General features: G+C 42.1%; 1 protein-coding gene across 1 annotated transcript in view; it reads right to left on the bottom strand.

Moving 5' to 3' along the window:
- The window catches only part of Msn (moesin), a 92,521-nt gene that overhangs the window by 12,291 nt on the left and 56,612 nt on the right, over window positions 1–23,618 (bottom strand). Inside the window, exons 2-7 of the mRNA XM_070040223.1 lie at window positions 22,503–22,586; window positions 6,575–6,670; window positions 5,195–5,469; window positions 3,219–3,302; window positions 2,251–2,397; window positions 899–995 (exon numbers count right to left, since the gene is read on the bottom strand). Coding sequence (XP_069896324.1) covers window positions 899–995; window positions 2,251–2,397; window positions 3,219–3,302; window positions 5,195–5,469; window positions 6,575–6,670; window positions 22,503–22,586 — 783 coding nt within the window. The remainder of the gene's footprint in view (window positions 1–898; window positions 996–2,250; window positions 2,398–3,218; window positions 3,303–5,194; window positions 5,470–6,574; window positions 6,671–22,502; window positions 22,587–23,618) is intronic.

Genomic DNA, 23,618 nt, shown 5'->3' with positions numbered 1-23,618 from the left:
GGAGGGATGAAGGAAATACCTAGAAAGGGGAAGGACATCTCAGGGCCAAAGAAGGCTGAATCTTTGTGAAATGGATCAGGCTCAGTTAATATGGCCACTGGTTCTTGTTGGATACAAAGTACATGAGGAGAGGAACTTCATTTTACATGTCTAACTTAGCCTCAAAAATACTGTCAACTGCAGGAAAGCTGGTGTGAAGTTTGGTGAGCATGTGAATAGGACTAGACTCAAAGCATTTTCTTCATCTTAGGGTGGTTGTTCTGGAGAAAAATCTAAGAGTGCTACAGTAAAACTATGAAAAAGAATTAAGTGTGGATGACTATCTTTGGATGTTGACTTTTCCTGGCTTTGCCCTTTTTCCACAATTATAGACCACACTTGCCCCAGTATTCTAATCGATAAGACACTTGTCCCCAAAGACAGGGATTGTGAATTTGAGTTCGACCTGGGGTAATATGCCAGCTCTCAGTTTTAGATGTCCTAATAGTGGGTCAACACACACACACACACAACACACACACCAAATACACAAACTCTCCACCTTCTGGGGCTCAGGAACTGGAAAGGTGAGGTGCATTCTCTTTCTACCACAGTGCTTACTCAGAGCAGCAAATAGTACTGCCTAAGGAGCAGCACTTTGTACTTCTTATGGTGTTCACTATCCACAAAAGTTAGCACTTGAGAGACAGATGCAGAAGGCACAGGTAACAAGGTGCCTCTTGGCTATTTCTTAGTATTGGTATTCCCTTCTAACTGTCTCCATTTGTGTACCCTGTCCAAATGCATATGCACACCTAAGTAGATGTTCTCACATTCCAGTAAAAGAGGGACAGATATAATGACATGATTGCCCCTAGCATATCCAAGCCTTGGCAAAGAACCTATCAGGGTCACTCACCGGGGCTTTTTTGTCAATAGGCTTGATGACAAATTTCTTATCATTGAAAGAGATGTTCCTAATTTCACTCCAGGGGAAGCCAATCTTGGGAGTCAGTCTGTACAAATGGAAACCAACAGCATTAGAACAAAGGCAAGATGAGACAGACAGCACTGTTGCCTGACTCGTATCCTTTCATTGCTAGCTCAGCTATCACATGCCATCAAGTCAATTTCCAATACTGAGGTTTTACAAAGGACTTCCTAAATACCACAATCAACACCTTAATCCTGTTCCAATCTCCACGATTCATTTTGTTCCATTTTTAGTTGAGGCATGGATCTTAAAATAGTCCTTCAGCCCTATTTAACTGAGATTCTCCTATCAAATATTATAAAGGTTGGAGAGACGGCAAATAATGAACTCCAGAATTCAGAATTATGTGAAGCCATAATCTACTGATCCCCATCCTCACCAAGGACACACCAAATGTAAAAAACAATCAAGTGAGATAAAACTACAATAAAATTATAAGCACAAAACCACTTAATGATTACATGGAACTTGAACTTGAAATCTTGATGAGGCAAATTCTAGGCCAGAACTGCACCCTAAAAAGCAGTAAAAATTACATATATGACTTTTTAATTTTTTTCTAACCTATAAGTAAAAAAAAAAACAGGTAGAACTAATTGAATAAACACTTTAGGCTAATACAGACCAAATACTATCATCAGAATATGTAAATATTTTCTTAAAACACTGAGATTTAATATTCTGTTTATAGTTTAGATCTTAAACATTTCCCCAAAATTCATGTGGCTTGGGCTTTAGCTAATGGTATTATTGTAAGGTAGTAGAAACCTTAGGGCAGAGCCTAGCTAGAGGAAGTAGGTCATTGGGGTTATACTCTTGGGTCACCATCCCCATTCTTCAGCTCTGCTTCCTGGCTTCCATGAAAGGAGCAGCTTTAGTCTGTCACATGCCACAGGCTCAAAGGAATTACACCAAGAAACCATGGATTGACATCTCTGAAACTGTGAACCAAAATAAATCTTTCTTCCTTTAAGCTGATTTCTCTTGTCATTTTTGTCACTGACAATACACATTTAATTGTTCACATTAGGTCATTAAAGTGGTGTGTACTCGATAACGTGCTTACAACATCTCTCAATTGAGAGTAGCCACATTGCAAGTGTTCAATAGCCACATGTGGTTAGTGGCTACAACAGTGTACAGGATTTAGATGCATACAGGATATTATAAAATCATCAGGCCTAGCTTACATTAAGTAGAAAAGACTAAAGTCTGTATCCAAAAGGATGAACCCTATATATCAGAGCAATTCAAACTAAAAGAGGTTTAAGGGATACCTGTCGTTCTGCTCATAGATGTTGAGACCCAGGGCATCGACACCCAGCCACAGCTCTGAGCCTTTCTTATTCTTGATGCTGAAATAATTCACACCATACATCTCCAGATCTTGGGCAATCTTCAGATATTCCAAGACAGCATCCTCCCTAAATGACACAGAGTAGGGAAGGGTATGTCACAGAAGGAAGCCTCTTAGTCACTCAAGGAGACAGAGAAGCCAACTTGTTCTGTGTTTCTGATACTGTCAGGCATGGGGAAGAAGATAGAAGTTGATGTCAGAGAACAGAGAACTTACATGATTTTTGTTAAGTAAATTTATAGTTAAGAACCTCATATCTGAGGCTCCCAATAAGGAGGAAGGCTTTGATGGCCTCTGACATGTCAATTGTTATAGAAGCTATTTTCTTCTCCTCATTCATTATGAAAACCTCTTACTCTGGTGCCAGTTCTGGGGCTTGAACTCAGGGCCTGGGTTCTGTCCTTGAGCTTCTTTTGTTCAAGAATAGTGCTCTACTACTTGCGCCACAGCACCACTTCTGTGAAAGCCTCTTTTATACAAGCACCTTTATCTAAGTTCTTATCAGAGCTTAGAGAGTATTGTTGGGAAAAATGATGAGGTTTATTCCTCAACTAGAAAAAAAATTCTTTGCAATGTTCAGAGATCTCCTTTCCCCATTCTTACTTTTTGTGGAAAGAGCTACCAAGTAGTCCAGAAATTCTCTGGGGATCCTGAGACCTCCCCCATTTCTTTGTAGTCAAAACTTTTTGAGCTACTTAGTTGCCACTATTTACCTAAACAAACGAATTCCTCATAATGGTTCAAGTTGCCAGAATCACCTATATTCTCTTTCTGCAATATCTATTAATTCACCGGATTGTCTGCCTCATCTCTTTAGAACCCACTATCATTCTCCCTGCAAAGGGCAGTGGTGGGGGAGTGGGGCTCACAGCTGCTGAATAGGCTTACCTGAGCATGCCCCGGTGTTCCTCATGCCACACCTGGATCCGCTCCTCCCACTGGTCCTTGTTGAGTTTGTGCTGCTCCAGGACTCTGGAAAGACAAAGTGCAGGAGGGAAAGGAATCCCCCTTAGTTCTCTGAGGCATTGGTAAACATTTACAATTGACCCATTGAGGTTGTACACTAGACTCAAATTGAAATTAATAAAGATATTAGACATAAGGAACTGCCTAAGAAGTAGGATAGCTACAAAAACAGATGGCCAAACCAGATGATGATGAGATTACCTTCTTTGTACCTGTAACAAAAAACAATAATGTGCTGCAGTCTCTAAGCACAGTAATGTGTCGTAAGTCCATGAGGACCTGAGAGGCTCAGAGTTGGGATGAAACTTAAAAAAAAAAACAAACCAGCACATTCTCCCCTAGATCCTCCTGGGACCAACACTTTATATTTAAAAGAATGCCATTCATGGATAAGAAGATGGATTTTGGATAAAGAACAGAGAACCAAGCCCAGATCTACTAGACTATAAACAAGGTTTGCTTTAAATATGCATTGCAGGCATCATGGCAATGACTGAGAGAGTTTTAGGGTACAACTAGTTTCCTTAATACACTCTGATGGGTTGTACACATGCCGCAGCTCCAATGGCATGAGGGAGCCCAGAATGATGCTTAGTTTTGCTTTCTAATCCAACAGCCTATGGAAATGAATATCACATGTCACAGAAAAAAACTCAGGGTTAAAAAAATTAAATACTGGGAGCTGGGAAGGTGGCTTAGTGGTAGAGTGCTTGTCTTGTATGCATGAGGCCCTGGGTTCGATTCCTCAGCACCACATAAGCAGAAAAAGCCGGAAGAGGCACTGTGGTTCAAGTGGTAGAGTGCTAGCCTTGAGCTGAAGAACGAAGGGACAGTGCCCAGGCCCAGAGTTCAGGAACCATGACCAACAACAACAACAACAAAAAAAAAATTCAATACTAGGGCTGGAAATGTGGCCTAGTGGTAGAGTGCTTGCCTAGAGTACATAAGCCCCAGGTTTCATTCCTCAGTACCACATACACAGAAAAAGCTGGAAGTGGTGCTGTGGCTCACCTGGTAGAGCACTAGCCTTGAGCTGAAGAACCCAGGGACAGTGCCCAGGCCCAGAGTTCAAGTCCTATGACCAACAAAAAAAAAAAATCAATACTACGTGCTGGTGGTTCATACCTATAAATTCAAAAGGCTCAGATCTAAGGATGCGATTCAAAGCCAGCTTAGGCTCTTACATCCAATTAACAACCTAGAGCAAAAAGCTAAGGGACAGCACCAAGGCTCTGAGTTAAAGCCCCAGTTACCCCCCCCACACACACACACTTCGAGTTTCGAGCCTGGCTTGTTCTTAAATGAGCTGTGGGGAGATGAGGCAACTCAGTGCAAGTTCCTCTGTACCGCTATTTCCTAAGCCAGAGAATAAGGATAATGCCTGCTTTATTAGTTTCATGTATTGTCATAATGCCTAAACAAAACAAAAAAAGTAACAGAACTTCCAATTTTGAAGTTTACAAAAACAGAGAAGTCTGTATACTGGTTATTAATATTAAAAGACTGTTTGAGCTCCCCATGTCCCTATCTTACGCATTTCTGTTTCCCCTGTGAACTTCTGAAATAAAAGATCTAAATCAGTGAAAAGGATAGAGAAAATAAGACCAGGGAGGGGGAAAAAAATCAATCCATCTCTGGTTCTACATAAGCACCTGTCTCCAGGGTAATGGAGTTCTCTAACCAGGCAGAGAGAAAGAAAAAGGCTTTTTATATTGGGAGCTAGAAAATAAAAAGTATGACACTATGTGTCAATATATCTTTCGGGGCATCAGAACACAGTCTTCAGAGAGACCCTAGTGGAAAGAACAGATTTGGCAGCCCCTGTGGAACAGGGATTAGTCAGCCTTGGGCTGCAGCCCCCTTTGACCAGGGTAAAGGAAGTCAGGGTACCACCTTACCTCTGGGGCAGCAACTTGTCTCCAGCCAAGTAGCCAGACTTGTGCACCTCCTTATTAAAATCACCATACTTGGACTGGACAGCATAGGAGGCCAACAGCACGGCAGTTTCAGGTGGGCAATAAATGTCATCATTGAGAATCCCCTCCTTCACTTGCAGAAAGAACAGGCGTTGAGTGATGTCCTGGATCAATTCCTCAGATACATCCTCAGGATAGAACTTGGCCCGGAACTTGAAGAGAAGGGGGCTTTCCTTCCGCACATCCTGTGCAGTCACCTGGGAATAGCAAGGAATTACAGGCTCTCAAAAATAGGCTTTAGTAAGCCAGACACTCATAGCTCATGCCTATAATCCTAGTGACTCAGAAGGCTGAGATCTGAGGATTGAGGTCTGAAGGCAGCCAGGGTAGAAAAGTCCGTTAGACTCTTCAATTATCCAGCAAAAACATGGAACTGGAGCTGTGCCTCAAGTAGTAGAGTGCTACTATTCTTGAGTAAAAAAGCCTTCAGTTCAAGTCGTTACTGGCACACATAAAAAAGGGAAAAAAAGGAAGCATCTATATGAGATCAGACATCAGTAGTTCAGTGAGTGAAGGACAGGCTAAAGGCATATCTTTAAGATCTTTGCTCTGTTTAAAAGTCTATGCCTCTTTTTGTACATCTTTATTGCTATTGTACAGAAGGGTTATAGTTATATAAGTCACATAAAGAGTACTTTTCTTTTTGCTATGCATCTCTTTTAAACAAATATAGCCCTTGAGTTTGAAAAAAAGAAAAGGATATCAATCCCCTTTTTTATATTTTTCCATGCTTAGGACTAAACTCAGAGCTCTGAATATGCTCTACCATTGAGTTACATCCCCAGTATACTAATTCTCTGTTGAAGAATCATTAATAGCTTTGGTTTAAAATAAGTCTTGGTCCTGGACATTCTTCTTGGTAGAAGTCAAAAGGGATAGAGACTAACATCTTTGCCATGGCTAAGTCCTCTGTCCTTCTTATAAAGGTGATTAATAGCCAGGCGCTGGTGGCTTATGCCTATAATCCTAACTATTCAGGAGGTTGAGATCTGAGGATCATGGTTCAAATCCAGTCCGAGCAGGAAAGTCCATGAGACTCTTATCTCCAATTAACAACCAAAAAACCAAAGTCGCACTGTGGCTCAAATAGCAGAGCACTTGCCTTGAGCTGTAGAGCTCAGGGACAGCACCCAGCCCGAGTTCAAGCCCCAAGACTAACCAAAAAAAGCAAAGGTGATTAATAAAAAACCCAATGACAACCAAAGCCATAAGTATCCCAGATTTACTAGCTAGTACATTATCCCTTGAGCTCATTTTGTTGGGAGAAATAATTCTAAACCCAAAAGAGGAATAACCAGTTACCTTCTTATTGAGTTTCAACCAAGTGGAAAAACCCTTAGTGTCCTGGTACTGCAGACCAAAGAACCAAACTTCCCGCAGGCCAATTGTTTTCACCACCTGGAAAATAAAAGCCCCCCAAAACACTGGTTGAATACCTACAGTATGCCAGGCATAAAAAGCACAAGGTGGAGCCAATTTTGTCTCTGTCCTTAATAGGTGTTAAGAGCTCACAGTCTAGAAAGAAAACACACTCGTGCAGCAGTCAAAAATGTAATGTGCAGAATCTAAACTTTCTAAGAAGACATGATAGAAGACTATTTGGAAGCAGACAGACCAATGAAAAGGGGGAGAGGGACAAGACAGGGTAACGGGGGCAAATACGATCAAAGTACATTTTTATAAGCATATATGAAAGTGTCATAATGAAACCAAACCTATGATTTTGAACAATTAAGATACACAGCTGGAGCTGGACACTAGTAGCTCACACCTGTAACCCTAACTACTCAGGAGGCTAAGATCTGAAGATTGTGATTCAAACCCAGCCCAGGCAGGAAAGTCCATGAGACTGGTATCTCCACTAAAGCTACCAAAAAAGCTGGAAGTGGAGCTATGGCTAACCTTGAGCAAAAGGCACTAACCTTGAGCAAAAGCAGCTCAGGCCCTGAGTACCAGTAGCCCCTCCCACCCCCTAAAAATACGCAGGTGGAGCTGGAACTGGTGGCTCACACCTGTAACCCTAGTTACTCAGAAGACTGCAGATCTGAGGATTGAGTTTCAAAACCAGTCTTGGCAGGAACATCCATGACACTCTTATATCCAATCAACCAGCAAAAAGCTAGAAATGGAGCTGTAGCTCAAATGTAGAGCACCAGCCTTGAATAAAAAACCTAATGGACAGGTCCAGACATTGAGTTTAAGCCCTAGTGTACACACAGACACAGAGAGAGGGGGGAGAGGAGGAGAGAGAGGTGGGGGGGGGAGATGCATCAACAGCTCTGCATTATTTAGGAACACTGTACCACACCAATAACTTAGCTCTGTTACCTTCATTAAGTTTTATAATAGCTCTATGATACAATTAGGCCCATTTTGTAGATAGCAAAAATGAATTCAGAAATAAAATGATTTATTCAAGTTTCAGACAGTGAGTGGAAGAGTCAGGATTTAAACTAGTTCTATTTAACTCCAAATCCATTCAGATCCAGTGCTCTTTACCACCCCCTATAGCACCATGTAGCTGTCTACTTCTATACAAATTATAGGCTTCCAGCAGAGATTATTGGGTTAACTCCTATATCCTGGTCTCCTGGCTTACTCCAAAATTTTGTCTTTATCTTTTTATGTTTACTTGCCTTTTTTAGTTTATTTATGTATTTATTTATATTTTGTTTATTTTGTAAGTTTGGGTCTTTTTTTTAGTATATATTTTTATTGTAAAGATAATGAACAGAGGGGTTACAGTTACATGAGAAAGGTAATGAGTACGTTTCCTATCCAGCATTATTACCTCATTCTTTGTTTTTCCCCTACCATCCCTTCCCTCCCCACCTCCACAACTCTTCCCTCCCCCCATCCCCCCACCCCCCACACCCCCGCCAAAGTTGTAAAGTTAGTTTTCAACATAGTGTCTTGTACATCTCATTGTTACAATGGGTCAACCTGTATCCTTACTTCAGCATTTTGTTATTTATCTTCCCCTCCCCAAATTAGAAAAATATATAAACAAGATGCAGGGCACCGGAATCAAATACAGTGAAAACAGGGGTTATACCATGGGAGAAGAACATACAAAAGAAACAAAACAAATCATATAGTAAATTATAAATACATTTAAAACAACAGCAATATAAAAATCTCTTGTGTCCCTATCTTGTGGTTCATTTCACTTAGCATCATCTTATATGGTCATATGTACATACCTTCTGACCTTTTCTGCTTGTCCTAGACATATACTAGATATTGCAAATAAGGGAAACCATAGGACCTATGTTTCTTTGGGCCTGGCTTACTTCACCTAGTATAATTTTTTCCAAATCCTTCCATTTCCTAACAAATGGGGTGATGTCATTACTTCTGATGGAGGTATAGAATTCCATTATATGTGTGTGTGTGTGTGTGTGTGTGTGTGTGTGTGTGTGTGTGTGTGTATCCCATTTTCTTGATCCATTCATCTACTGAGGGGCATCTGAGTTGGTTCCATATCTTAGCTATGGTAACAACAAATCCTCAAAGAAACAACTGCATGATTAATAAGTGGGCTAAAGACTTAAAGAGAAACTTCTTTGAAGAAGAAATAAGAATGGCCAAGTGACACATGAAAAAATGCTCAACTTCTCTAGCCACAAAAGAAACGCAAATCAAAACAACATTGAGATACCACCTCACCGCAGTTAGAATGGCTGTAATCAAGAAATCTAAACAGATGCTGGAGAGGATGTGAACAGAAGGAAACCCTACTGCATTGTTGGTGGGAGTGTAAACTTGTTCAATATCTCTGGAAAGCAGTATGGAGGTTCCTCAAAACACTACACATAGAGTCTCCTATGACCCAGCAATTCCACTTTTGGGCATTTACCCAAATGATCACAAACAAGGCCATACTAAAGCTACCAGCACAACTATGTTTATCGCAGCATTATTTACTTGCCTTTTTTGTCAGTTGTAGGTTTTGAACTCAGTGCCTAGGTGCTGTCCCTGAGAACTCTTTGTGCCAAAGGCTAGCACTCTACTATTTGAGCCACAGAGCGCCACCTCTGGTTTTTGGGTCACTTATTGGTGATAAGAGTCTCACAGGAACCAAATGCACTTGTGCCACATGCCTATAAATCCTAGCAACTCAGGAGGGTGAGATATGAGGATTGTGGTTCAAAGCCAACCTAGGCAAGAGAGTCTGTGAGACTCTTATCTCCAATAAACCACCAGAAAACCAGAAGTGGCGCTATGGCTCAAGTGGTAGAGTGCTTGCCTTGAGCTGAAGAGTTGAACAGTACCCGGGGCCCAGAGTTCAAGCCTTACAACCAACCAAAAAAGGTCTCACAGGGACTTTCTGCCCTGGCTGGCTTCCAACCTTGATCCTCAGATCTCAGCCTCCTGAGTAGCTAGGATTACAGGCATGAACCACCGGCACCCAACCCATGCTTGCCTATTATAAGAGTTATTACAAAGGATATAGATTAACAACCAGAAAAAAAAGAGCTATCAAGGGTATGTGACAGAAGGGGTGCAGAGTGTCTGTGTCCTCAAGCCATCTATCTCCACTAAAGTCTACATGTTTAGCTTACCTAGAAGCTCCCTGAACTCTGTCTTTAGGTTTTCACAAAAAATTTCTTACTTGGGAATAACTGATGACATTATAAATCATTGGTATAATCAACTCAGCCTTTCTTTATTTTCCTTTATCTTTAGAAACTTAGGGGGTTTTTTTGGAGGGGGGGGCTGGTCGTGGGGCCTGAACTCTGGGCCTGGGCACTGTCCCTCAGCTCTTTGGCTCAAGGCTAGTGCTCTACCACTTGAGCCACAGCGCCACTTCTAGCTTTTTCTGCTTATGTGGTGCTGAAGAATCGAACCCAGGGTCTCATGCATGCAAGGCAAGCGCTCTACCACTGAGCCACTTTCCCAGGATTAAATATCAGATGTTCAAGGCTCACATCTGAATCTTATCTACTCAGGAGGCTAAGATCTGAGGATTGCAATTTTTTTTTTTTTTTTAATTTTTTGGGTCCGGTCGTGGGGCCTGAACTCTGGGCCTGGGCGCTGTCCTTCAGCTCTTCAGCTCAAGGCTAGCACTCTACCACTTGAGCCACAGCGCCACTTCCAGCTTTTTTTCTTTTTGCTTATGTGGTGCTGAGGAATCGAACCCAGGGCCTCATGCATGCAAGACAAGTGCTCTACCACTGAGCCACATTCCCAGCCTGAGGATTGCAATTCTAAGCCAGTCGAAGCAGACAAATCTGAGACATTAGAATCTCCAATTAACCCACCCAAAAAAAGTTGGAAGTGAAGTTATGGCTCAATAGTAGATAATCAGTCTTGAGTAAAAATCTAAGGGGCAGGGGCTGGGAAGGTGGCTCAGTTGTAGAGTGCTTACCTTGCATGCATGAGGCACTGGGTTCGATTCCTCAGCACCACATAAGCAGACAAAGCTGGAAGTGGCACTGTGGCTCAAGTGACAGAGCGCTGACCTTCAGCTGAAGAGCTGAGGGACAGAGCCCAGACCCAGTGTTCAGGCCCCATGGCCAAAGAAAAAAGAAAGCTAAGGAGCAGGGATCAGGACCTGAGTTCAAGCCCCAGCAGTGGAGAAAAAGAGGGGAAGGGAAGAAGAAGAAGGGAAGAAGAAGAAGGGAAGATAGAAGGGAAGGGAAGACAGAAGGGAAGGGAAGGGAAGGGGAGGGGAGGGGAGGGGAGGGGAGGGGAAGGGGAGGGGAGGGGAGGGGAGGGGAAGGGGAGGGGAGGGGAAGGGGAGGGAAGATGGAAGGAGAGTGTAAGGGATAAAAGGAAAGAAATTGGGTGCAATGCCCCTGCACTTAGACTCAACCCCATTTACAATACCCCAAGCAAGAGCATTTCAGAAGACAAAGCAAGCTCTGTGGAAACTATATTTCAAAGCTATGCTGCTCCTGGGTGCTGAGAAGCTTTGTGCTAGCCCTTGTCAGATATTAGTTATAATTCCTCTTACTACTCTCAGGTTAAGAGTAGAAACAGAGACGGTAGCTCAGTGAATTAGCCTAGGGGCCCTTTGGTTCCCTGGGCCTCCTGGCTGAGCAGTGGGCAGGAAAGGGAGCTCTGCCAGGAAAAGACAGTCAGGGTCTGTTTTCCAGTTTCTGACATCAGCATGTTAATGGTCAGGCTGTCAGCTCCACCCCAGCATGCCCCCAACTGGGAGCAGAGTTAGCAGCAGTAAACTGAGCCACATCCTAATGAGGTCAGGGACATTAAGCACTTCCTATCTTTTCTATTTTTTTCAGGGAAGGAGATGGAAATGGAGGTGTTGGGGGAGGTCAGTAGGGAATCTAAAAGATATAACCTGATAGAAGCAAGGAAGGACTAAGAATTATGTCCTCTGTGAGCAAGTTTATATTTCTCTCTCTCTCTCTCTCTCTCTCTCTCTCTCTCTCTCTCTCTCTCTCTCACACACACACACACACACACACACACACCATACACTCACACACACACCATACACTCACACACACACACCTTCATTACTGCCACAAAGTCTGTACTGTGCACTCAAAGACTAGTACCACATTTGGCACCCAATGTTTCAGAGCCCCAAAGAAATATGAGCTCCTGGAAATGTGGCTTAGTGGTAGAGTGCTTGCCTAGCATGCATGAAGGCCTGAGTTCAATTCCTTAGTACCACATAAACAGAAAAGGCACTGTGGCTCAAGTAGTAGAGTGTTAGCCTTGAGCAAAAGAAGCTCAGGGACAGTGCTCAGGCCCTGAGTTCACCCCCCCAGGACTGACCAAAAAAAAGGAAAGAAAGAAATATGTCCCCCTATGTAGCAGACTTTGAACACAAAACCACCCTGTAAGATACACGTGCGGAAACCGTGGCTTACAGGGGATGCCTGCAAAAACCTGAGTCCTAATGGGTCTGCCTCCACAGCCTGCACCACTAGCAGCTGTGTCTTGATGCCAGTCTCACAGGACCTCAGGGCTCTTAAATTAACTAGCTGCCAAACTAGAGTTTGTGCAATATACCCTAGCTATATACTGAACATGGACCACTTCTGTATTAATTATGATTTCTTAATTTCCTACTAGGCACAGACAACAGCCATCTCCCCAAAACAACAAGACACGTCCCTGTGTCCCCATTTTCTCATCATAGTTTGATATCAGATATCAAGAAACCCGAGCAAAAGTCTCCAACTAGCTGTGTGCTCTTAAGGCACTATTTCCATTCCCAATTATCAGCTTCCCCATCTAACCAATTTGGTGATGTGTTTTAAATAATATCTCTTTTAATTTATTTCATTCCACTAATTACATTGGAACTTTTTTATTTGCAAATTGCTTGGAAATACAATCTTATTTCCTACCCACCTCTTGCAGACTTGGGTAATTAAGAATATATTTAAGTGAGAGCAAGATGGCTCATGTCTATAGTACTGGCTACTTGGGAGATGAAGATCAGGAGGATCATGCTTTGAGGATAGATAGCCTGCATAAAAATTTAGGAAGACCCCATTTCAACAAGCAAAGCCTGATAATGGTGTCTCATGCTACGTGGGAGGCATAGGTACAAGGACTGTAGTCTAAGGCTGGCCCATCCAAAAGCATGAAACCAAAAGACTCTAGCTGAAGAACAACTAAAGCAAAGAAAAGAGTTGGAGACATGACTCAAGTGGTAGAATACCAGGGAAAGCTATGAGTTCAAACCCCAGCACTATTCCATACACAACACGTTTAGAAACAATAAATGGGGCAAGGAAAGATGGTGATGAGAGATGGTGAGGGAAGTTCAAAGACTAAGGGCTAGGTAAGACCCTTATTCTAAGTTAACCATCAAGAGCTGCCAGCAAAACTGTGAATGCTTATACTGAAGTGTGATACTGGCTTTTTACATAGGCTAGAGGGACAGATGTAAGTGAGTTTTTTAAGCTCTTGTTGTAGATCAAAAGTAAGGCTTAATTAGCAGTTGTACTAATTTTCCACAGGGTTGCAGAAGAATAGTGTATTCAGAATCAATTGGTGGGAAGGAACTGCCAATAAAAGACCTAGTCTTGAGAGAGAGCAAGTCCCCTGGAGATGTAGAACAAAAAGTTGCACCAACAGAACTAGGATGCTAGGAGCTGCCTAAGAACAGAACTGGAAGAACCTAACTTTTGCCTGCACCAACAAACCAGTTAAAGAAGCTGAGAAATCCTAGAGTTGAAGGGAATTAAGGCAGGTACAGATTGTACAGATTGGAGGACCCAGGAGTAAGTCCCTTAGTCTCTTGTATCACATTGTCTGTTTCACAGACAATGAATGGGTAGGGAGAGGACCATGGAACTAATGCAGTTCTAACATCCAGAGTTGCTCTGAGAAGTTAGATAAATCAATAGCTAAAGCAATGTCAAAAGAAATATCTAAGGATCAGTGGGGGATTTTTCTCTCTCTATGCACCATTTTTTTGTGTGAATATACAGAAATTGAAGCATAGAATTTCCACTGCCCTAGGTTCTAGGGCTTGGAGACATAAGCAGTGTCTCTCACCCTGTGCTGAAGTTCCAAAGTGAAAAAGTCAAAACTGAAATTGAAAAGAAGGAAGCACACACAGATGACCCTTGACCACAAGTTATAAGGAAATCTCCAGTTAAAGTCCATGGGATATCAAGAACCATTTGATCAGACCCTATTTCCAATTCTCAGAATTTATAAATAATACCAAATTTTGCCCACTGCCAGCTAAGATTTGCACTCCAGAGGTGAAAAAACTCTCCTTCACAAGGTAGAGAGAAATACCTAGCTCCTTGTTCCAGGAACAATCTCTATGATTACAGAGGACCTTTTGTTTCACTGTTGAGAAATGCCTCCATCCTTTGAGAAAAATAAATTGTCTTGGTTCCATTTTGGACCCAGCCCACCAGGTAATCTGACCTAAGCTAGTATTTCTCAAGGCTGCCATAGGAGAAATCCTTAAGCAGCAGAAAATAAAGAATAAAAACACTCAAGGGTTTGGAGGGGGTTGTGAGATGAAGATGTAAAATGGAAAGATACATAGCTGCAAGCCAGACAGAATTTCTTTGAAGCCCCAGGTTTAGTCTTAATCATCTGTGTAGATTTTATTTCCTATTCCGTAAATAATGATTTTTAAATAATTATAACACATGTACTAAATCATTTTCATCCCATAGCTTTATGTCACCCCCTAGAATCTGCCACATATACCTAGAGGTACTAGGAACTTCAGTCTGTAAGGTACTGGCTTAAGAAACTGCAGACACTAGGGACTAATCCTAGACTGAGCAGGCTGAGATCTGAGAATCACAGTTCAAAGCCAGCCTGGGCAAGAAAGTCTGTGAGACACTTATTTCCAAATTAACCACTAAAAGGCCAGGAGTGGAGTTGTGGCTCAACTGATAGAACATCAGCCTTGAGCATAAGAGCTAAGGAGCAGTACCCAGGCCCTGAGTTCAAGCCCCAGTTCTGGTACAAAAAAAAAAAAAAAAAAAAAAAAAAAAGAACAAAAAGAAAAGGGGAAAAAAAAGATACAGAAGCCTGTGAATTCTGGTCTGCCCCACATCACAAATCCCCAAAAGTTGCATGAAGTGGAAAACTGAAATCCAGTGGATGGAAAAGATCTAGCTCTTGAGAAAATCCTGAGCAGGGCTCCCAGATGTAAGGAAGACACCCATTACTTCTCTTTTTCATGTGCAGACTAAGCTGAGGGCTGAGTAAGGTTGGAGGAGGGGGTCTCAAATCATTTCCAGAGCTGAATCCTCCCTCCTTGTATACCCCATGCATCTGTCTGAATAAATAAGCGGTGACAGCATCAGCCACTTAAGAAGCCCAGAGCAGAAGCAAGAAGCAAGGCTGGAGCCACCAGAAGAACCACATGAGAAATTATGTACAAAACTATGTCAATGCCCAAACACCTGAGGCCTACAGAGATCCTATTATGGGATTGGCAGTTGCAGTGAACCACACACCTCAAAGCAAATCAATGTATAATGAGAGAACTCCAAGAGGGGCTATAGACATTGTTGCATCTTCCCAACTCACTGTGGCTCCAGGGAGCAATAGCACCAAACACCTGAAGCTAGGGTTTGAGTTTGGGGAGCAGGCAAGAGGATGGGGGTAGATTCATAGAGAACATAGCTGACAAGGCACAGAGAAAATTGGAAATGCTATCTTGCCTGGCCCAAGACCCAAACATACTACTTCCTATAGCTCTGTGTCCTTGAGCAGAACCCACTCTCTCTTCTAAGCCTCAGCTCCCCATCCTTAAAATAGAAAGACTTATTACTATAGTAATACACATTAAACATTTTATAAAATAAAAACAGAATAAATGACACGGCTGTTTTCTGAGTGCTGGTAGCTCTTGCCTGTAATCCTACCTACTAAGGAGGCTGAGATCTGAGAATCAAAGCCAGCCCAGGCAGAGAAATCCTTGAGACTCATCTCCAATTAACCACCAAAAAGCTAGAAGTAGAACTGTGGCTCAAGTTGTAGAGTACTAGCCTTGAACAAAAAAGTTGAAGAAGAGTGCCTAGGTCCTGAGTTCAAGCTCTAGGAGAGAGAGGAAAGGAGAGAGAGAAGAGAAAGGAGAGAGAGGATGAGGGAGAGAGAGGGGCGGAAAGGAAAGAGAGGGGGAGGAACAGGAAGAGAGAGAGAGAAAGAGAGAGAAAGAGAGAGAAAGGCTGCTGTCCTTACTGCAAAGTCCACAAATTCCAACTACTTTACTAAGCCAAAAAGTCTTTGTGATTTCATGGTTCCCTTCAATGAAGTACCATTGTAATTTCCCCCTACTTATATTTTCTCAGTGAGAAAGACCAAGGTTAGAATGCTTGCTATGCACTAGGCACTATAATTCAGGATTAAAAAGAAAATCTTTGATATCTTTTTTTTGGGGGGGTCAGGTTATGGGGCCTGAACTCTGGGCCTGGGCATTGTCCCTCAGCTCTTCAGCTCAAGGCTAGCACTCTACCACTTGAGCCACAGTGCCACTTCTGGCTTTTTTCTTCTTTGCTTATGTGGTGCTGAGGAATCGAACCCAGGGCCTCAGGCATGCAAGGCAAGCGCTCTACCACTGAGCCACCTTCCCAGCCCAATCTTTCACATCTTAATATGGTTACCATCTTACTGAGAAAATTTCTAAGATGCTAAATAAGAAATCAAAGATCATCAAGATCCAATGCCCCATTCCATGTAATCTGAGTCTCAAGAATATTTCTTTCCTCCTTTGTAGGAGGAACGCTGCAAGTGTTTTATCTATGCTTCATGTGTTTATCTATGCTTTTATAGATAAAGAAATCCTAATTAATACGGGCAGAGATGGTGTTTGCTAGGTCTAGTGAACAGTCAGTGAGGCAGTAAGTAGATGAATTAATGTATGCACTGAGATTCCATGTCTGACCCAAAGCTCAAAGACAGGAGAGGGGAAGTAGAAACAAACTATATAGCCAAGACTAAAGAAGCTAAGTAGGGAAGAAACCTGGCGGATGGTTGTCAAAAATGCTACTCACAGTGGTGACATTGCCCCCTAGTGTCAACTTGGTAATCCAAGATGAAGCTGAAGAAATCAGTCTAAAATTCTTTGGCAAGCAGGCCACAGAATTCCTGTAGCTGTCTCTTTTTCCTGGCAGTGAGCATATTCATGAGAAACTGAGGTAAACTGAGGGGGCAATTTGGGGCCCCACTTTCATTTCCCACCAGGCTCTGAGCCTCCTTAAGCTATGGCTTTCCATTGTTGCCAGTTATTTATCACTTGTGCCAAGGAGGGTGCTTCCTCTCCAGTCTGTTTCCCGTCTGGTCATAGGCCAGATGACTGCTGGGTTCCAGGATGGCCTCAACTTTAGTCAATTCCTCCCAAGGAGTATACCTTCTTCCTCCCAGACCCTGGCTCCCACAAAAGAGGCCTCCTTGAATGATGGGTCTCAAGGGCCAGGCACAGTGGATTTCCTCTCTATGCCTCATCAAATTAGACAGAGGGAAGAGCTCACATCCTCCAACTGCCTATGAACACAGACCTCTGTGGATTCCCATCCTTAGGTGCCTCCCCTCACAAGAAGCATATTCTCCATTCTTTGTCTCAAGCTCAAATATTTTTTCCTGTAGCTTTCACGTATGAGGTCACAGCTCTGCCCTTTCTGACCTCACAGAAACTGACTGTACTCCTCAGAAGCTTTCTCTGAGTCTTCCCCAAGCTGTAACAGTCTCACTGAGCTCAAGAAATGTGCTGTGCGAAAAGGAGGCGTATGTTTGTTCAGTCAACGCTGTGTTGAAAATTCCCTATGGCACTTACTAACTATATGACCCAAGGTAGTTTCTTTTACTTCTCAGAGGTAGGATCATTGTAAGAATTAAATCACATAGTCATATGTGTCATCTTACCTGTCATTTCTTGTTTTGTGCCAGTAGTATGGCTTGTACTTGGGGCCTTGTGCTCTCACTTGGCTTTTTCCACTCAAGGCTGGTGTTCTACCACTTGAGTCACAGCTCTATTTCTTTTTGCTAATTAATTAGAGATAAGAGTCTCATAGATTTTTCTGCTGGGGCTGACTTTGAACCATGGCCATTGGATATCAGCCTCTTGAGTAGCAAGGATTACAGGCGTAAATCACAAGTGTCCAGCTTACCTATCCACCATTTTATATGACGGTATGGTAGCACTTCAAGTCTACTTTCTACAACTTTCCAAAAAATACATCATTAAGTATAGTTGCCAGATCATGCAATAAATCTTTAAAACTTAGTCTTCTTCATATCTTTTGAACATCACTCTAACCTCTACTTGCTCATTGTCCAAGCCCTGGGAACCACCATGCTACTCAACAGTTTTTAGATTCCACATATGAGTGAGACCATGCAGTATTTGTCTTTCTGTACCTGGCTTATTTAAACTTAACCTGAGGCTTTCAAGGTTGATGCATATTGTTATAAACAGCAAGATTTCCTTCTTTTTTCACTTTTAATACATTTTTATTGTAAAAATACTGTACAGTTACATGAGAAAGGTAATGAGTACATTTCCTATCAAGCATTGTTACCTCCTCCTTTGTTTTACCCCTACCATTCCTTCCCTCCCTCCTCCACAACTACACTCCCCTGATTTCCTTCTTTTGATTGTGGAATAGTATTCCATTGTGTATACAGCACATTTTCCATCCATTCATCTGTTGATAGACATTTAGGCTGACTTCGTACGTTAACAATTGTGAATACTTCTGCAATGACGATGGGACTGCAGCTATCAACTTAACATATCGGTTTTGTTTCCTTTGGTCATATAGCCAGTTAGGTCTATTTAGTCATTCAATAATGTATACATATTTCCATACATCATGTTGTGCATTGTAAACATGCATAAATTTGTGCTAGTGGCTCACATCTGTAATCCTAGCTATTCAGGAGGCTGAGATATAAAGATCTAAGTTTAAAGCCAGCCCTGTCAGGAAAGATGGAATTTGTGACTAAAACTGAACAAAATGGTGAAAAAATGTGAGAAATATTCAACCTGTCCTTGTAAAGAATGTTTAAAAGTAATTTTGAAAGTAAGCTCAAGACAAAATAGTAAGTATATGATCATGCAGCAATTTGCTAAGGACATTTTTTGTGTGCAGGAAGTTAATATGGTTATGAGAAAGCCATATTCTTTTTTTGCTAGTCCTGGGGCTTGAAATCAGGGCCTGGGCACTGTCTCTGAGCTTCTTTTGCTTAAGGCTAGCACTCTCCCACTTGAGCCACAGTGCCACTTCTGGCTTCTTTTGTTGTTGTTGTTTATGTGGTACTAAGGAATTGAACCCAGGGCTTCGTGCATGATAGACCAGCACTCTACCACTAAGCCACATCCCCAGCCCCAAGAAAGCCATATTCTGATATTCAAGAAAATATAAAAGATGGGTGGTATAGCACAGTAGCCTTAAACAAACAGAGCACAAGGAGAGTCCCCAGGCCCTGAGTTCAAGCCCCACAATTGACCCCCCCCCAAAAAAAGACAGGTGGCAGGGTCTCATACCTATAATCATAGCTACTCAGGAGGCTGAGATCTAAGGATCATGTTCAAAGCCAGCCTGCACAGCAAAGAAGTCCATAGATTCTTATCTCCAATTAACCACCAAAAAGCAAAAAATAGAGCTGTGACTCAAGAGGTAAAGTGCTAGCCTTGAGCAAAAAAGCTTAGGAACAGTGCCTAGGCCCTGTGTTCAAGCCCCAAGATGATCACAAAAAAAGAAAAAAGAAAAAAAAAAGATCCGCACAGCAATCTGGCCAAGGCTCCCTACCATCTGGGCTTCCCTCAAAACCACACCCATATTACACAAGGCAAACCTACACCAACAAAGAATTACCAGGCCTTGTGGCTTTTCGCAGTTAATAAACTTCTTTGTTCAAGGATTTTTCTGCCTTAGGCTGTAAATCATGCCTTCCTTATCCCTCAGCAGCCATCCCCCTCCAATGCTCACAGACAAAGCTCCCAGTGTTGAGGGCAAGGATAGCGTCATTTGGGTTGGGAAGGGGAGGAGGCGGGAGTAGAATCAAGGCTTTGGGAAGGAGTGTAGGAAGGGGATGAAGTCTCTTCAGGCTCCCAGCTGGACCACAAATCCATCCTGGTAGATATCCTAGCCTCTAAACAAAGTGATACTATTGCCAAAATAAGGGTCCACCATTAGCTTAAGTATCATATGTCTCAGAGACAGCTAGGAGCATATCCAGGAAGGGAAGTCCCTCTGCCAGCTGCCTGTCCCCTCCTACACATGCCAACTCAAATGACACATTTCCCTTTTTTTTTTTTTTACAGGAGAGAGCTGTATGAAATCCAAAAAGTGGGAATAGAAACGGGAGAAAAGTGTCAGAGAAAAAAATTTTGAGATATATCCAAATGTGAGAGATTAGACACTATACTGATGACAAAATTGAGGAAGGTCAGAAGAGGAGGTTTAAATAAAGTAATGTAGGGAGTTAGTGACAGAGCTAGGATTCCTGACTTTCTGCCCAGTGTCGTCCTTTCCACTTCACTGGGCTGTTCCTTTAAAAGCTCTATAATATAAAAGCCTGAATGCAAAGGGAGAATGCAAAGCTTAATATAACCAAGATATATTTAGTCTAGCACTGTAAGCACTGCACATTACTAATTGTAATATGTTTTAAAATTCCTCTAATTTGTATTTTCACAATTTTTAAGTATCACTGATTTTCTACACCATTCAAAACAAAAACCTTAAACTCCAGGAAGTTCCAGCTAAACCCAAACAAGACAGTCTGAATGAAGATTGTAAGCTGTAATTCATGAATGAGACAAGACGTATCATTCTATCGAAACAGGAACTCTCATTTACTATATCTCTACTGTATCCTGGATGCTTTACACAACACTTTCTTCCCTGTTTATATTTTTTATTGCCTCTCTTAACTATTTCTAATTTACCTTCTAGATTTCATGCAACCTTATAATGCCAGTGTAACCCGTTTTGAGGGGAGAGGAAACAAATAATCTAACATTCTTTTGTGGGATTTTGTGTGCTGAATCTTGAACTCAGGGTTTTCATGTTTCCTTGCTCACAGCTATGGTACTATACCATTTGAGCAATGCCTCCAGTCCAACATTTTGTTTGTTAGTGATAGAGCCTCACAAAATTTTTCTTGTGTGTGCTGGTCCTAGGGCTAAACTTGGGGCCAGGACACTGTCCCTGAGCTTCTTTTGCTCAAGGCTAGTACCCTACTACTTGAGCCATACTCTACTTCAGAGGGCATTATGACAGCCAAATTCTTGTCACAATAATCAGCATAAATGAGCCCTGGGAAAACTTATCCTGTCCTTCCCACCTCCATTCTCTCCCCTTGTCTTTCCTCTCACCAGATAAGAGTATTCACAGGAATAGAAAGATCCCATTTGAATACAACCTCTTTCTTTCTTCTTTTCTTTCACAAACCTTAGGGAAGTTGGAGAGACTCAGAGAACAAAGAGAAAGGAAAGTGAGAGAGCTTGAAAAATCTGTCAAGGTTATAAGTAACCAGAACATCCTGGATAAGTCAAATCACCAACCAGAGGCTGGTTGAGAAATAAAATGGCCCTTGGAATGAGGGCCCCAGCCTCTGGAAACAGGAGTTCTGTTTTCTGCTTCTGGAAAGATAGTCACAGATGGCATATTTCCTGGGACCCTGGAAAGTTTTTTAAGAGCCAAAAGATTCTATAGTCCTTACCTGCTTATTATAGTATGCAGCACATCCTTTCTGACAGCAGAGTTGAAAGAATACCTTTTGAGTTAGATATATGAATGACCACTAAACTTATGGTGAGTAAGTACTATTTCCATTTCCATGGAATACCTAGAGGAGATTAAGTACTGCTTTCCATACATCTTCTCTAGTGAGACCTGAAGTCCCAACAATCCTTCATTTTTCCCACTTTTTTGGAGCCAGACCAAAGGCTTGAACTCAAGGCCTGAGCACTATTCCTTGAGCTTTTTTGCTCAAGGCTAATGCTCTACTACTTGAGCCACAGCTCCATTTCTGGTTAGTTTCCCAGACCTTCCTGTCCAGGCTGGCTTCAAACTGTGATCCTCAGATCTCAGCCTCCTGAGTAGCTAGGATTACATGTGTGAGTCATCAGAACCTGGCTTTCTCACATTTTTACTAGCATCAGTTATATAAGTCCATATATGCATATGGTACACCTTGATCAGATTCACCCTCTCTCTGATTCCTTCCCTAACCTATTTCCACAAGCTTATTGCCAATGTTCTGTCAAAAGAAATGTATATACAATGTTTCCTTTCGAGCAGGAAGCCAAAAAAGTCACAAAAGGTCTGTGGTTTTGTGGGAGCAGCCTCAGGTTCAAATCACAGCTAGACAGCAGCTAGGAGCAATTAGATTCTGAATGTCATCATTAAAATGGAGAAAGGAAGAACTGGGTATGGTACTTCGTGCCAGTAATGCCCAGCATTTTAGAGATGATTATAAATTTAAAGTCACTAATCAATCAATTCATAAACAGATGAGTGAATAGATAAGTAAGCAGATATTACATATCTTTCAGAAGTGAAAGGAAGGTTTCATGTACTCATGTTTTCAGAGAACCTGGCACAGAATCATACTCCCCTTTATTTCCTTTGTTAAAGACCAAGGATAGATTAGGGTCATGGGTACAGGATGCCAAAGTTAAACTTTGACTCCTTTTTCATTAAGGCTAGAGTTCATCTTGATTTTGACCTTCCTTAAAGGATCAAGCAGGAAATTAAATGCTCTAACAAGAAGTCATGAATGGATGTCAACCTTGTGATGAGAGCTCCCTTACCTGGTCAAACAGCTGCTTGCCAGTGGTGTTGGGCTGGATGGCAAACTCCAGTTCTGCATCCATTGTGGTCACACGCACACTGATCTAGGATGAGATCAAACAAGGTGCATTAGTTGTCTGGCTTTGTGCTCAATAAAGGCTGGGACAAATGTCTCTGATATCTCTGTTCAACTACAGAGGAGGAACATGGATGCTAAGAAACTGAGCAATTTAGGAGATTGGTAGGAAGAAAAGAGGGACATTTGTACAAACAAGTCATCACCCAGTCCCTGTTTCCTACAGAGCAATGCTTATCAAGGCACAAACAAGAATGCAAATCATTCTACTACCAAGGGGAAGAAAGTGTTGTTGCCTATAGTGCTTCCCAGAAGTCCTCCTCACTCCCACAAACTCAAACTAGACGCTTTCACTCCCCACAATATTTTTATCTCTGATCTAGAGTGTAGATTATATATAGATTATATATATAGCACTAGAAGATAATTGCAGGGAAAGGTTAAGGGCAGGATTAAAAAAAAAAACTCAAGATGGGGACTGCTGGTTTATGTCTGTAATGCTAGCTACTGACTAAGCTGAGTTTTGAGGACCATGGTTCAAAACCAGCCCAGGCAGGGAAGTCTATGGAACTCTTAGATCCAGTTAATCACTAAAAAGGCAAAAATGGAGCTGTGGCTCAAATGTAAGAATGCCGTCCATGAGTGAAAAACCTAAAGGACAACACCCAGGCTCTGAGTTCAAGCCCCAGTACCAAACTCTGATGCACACATACACAAAATCTACTGGGTGCCAAGCCTAGCACTTGTAAGTGTTTTAAGCTATAACCTTCACTAATTTGTATACCTTTCCTGAGCCTTAGTTTCCTTCATCTGGGAAAAATTGTGAGGGGGCAGTTCATTAAGAGATGATGTCTAAGGACCATTCTGGTGATGATGTCTATGGTTCTAATATATTGCTTTGCATTGTTAACATTTCCTGTATTTGTGTCTCATTGGCCTTCCTGGGAGAGGCCTTCCGAAGAGAGGAAGGAGGGCTTCAGTAGAATTGCTTGTGGGCAACATAGAGGTGCTACCAAGGTCACCTTGGTAGAGAGACAAAGGGTCAGAAACAGGTCTAGAC

The sequence above is a fragment of the Dipodomys merriami genome, unplaced genomic scaffold (genome assembly GCF_024711535.1).
Source record: "Dipodomys merriami isolate MVZ:Mamm:240054 unplaced genomic scaffold, mDipMer1.0.p SCAF_3, whole genome shotgun sequence".
In the NCBI taxonomy this organism is placed as follows: Eukaryota; Metazoa; Chordata; class Mammalia; order Rodentia; family Heteromyidae; genus Dipodomys; species Dipodomys merriami.
The sequence above is the reverse complement of the archived record's forward strand: the minus strand, read 5'-3'. Positions and strand labels throughout refer to the sequence as shown.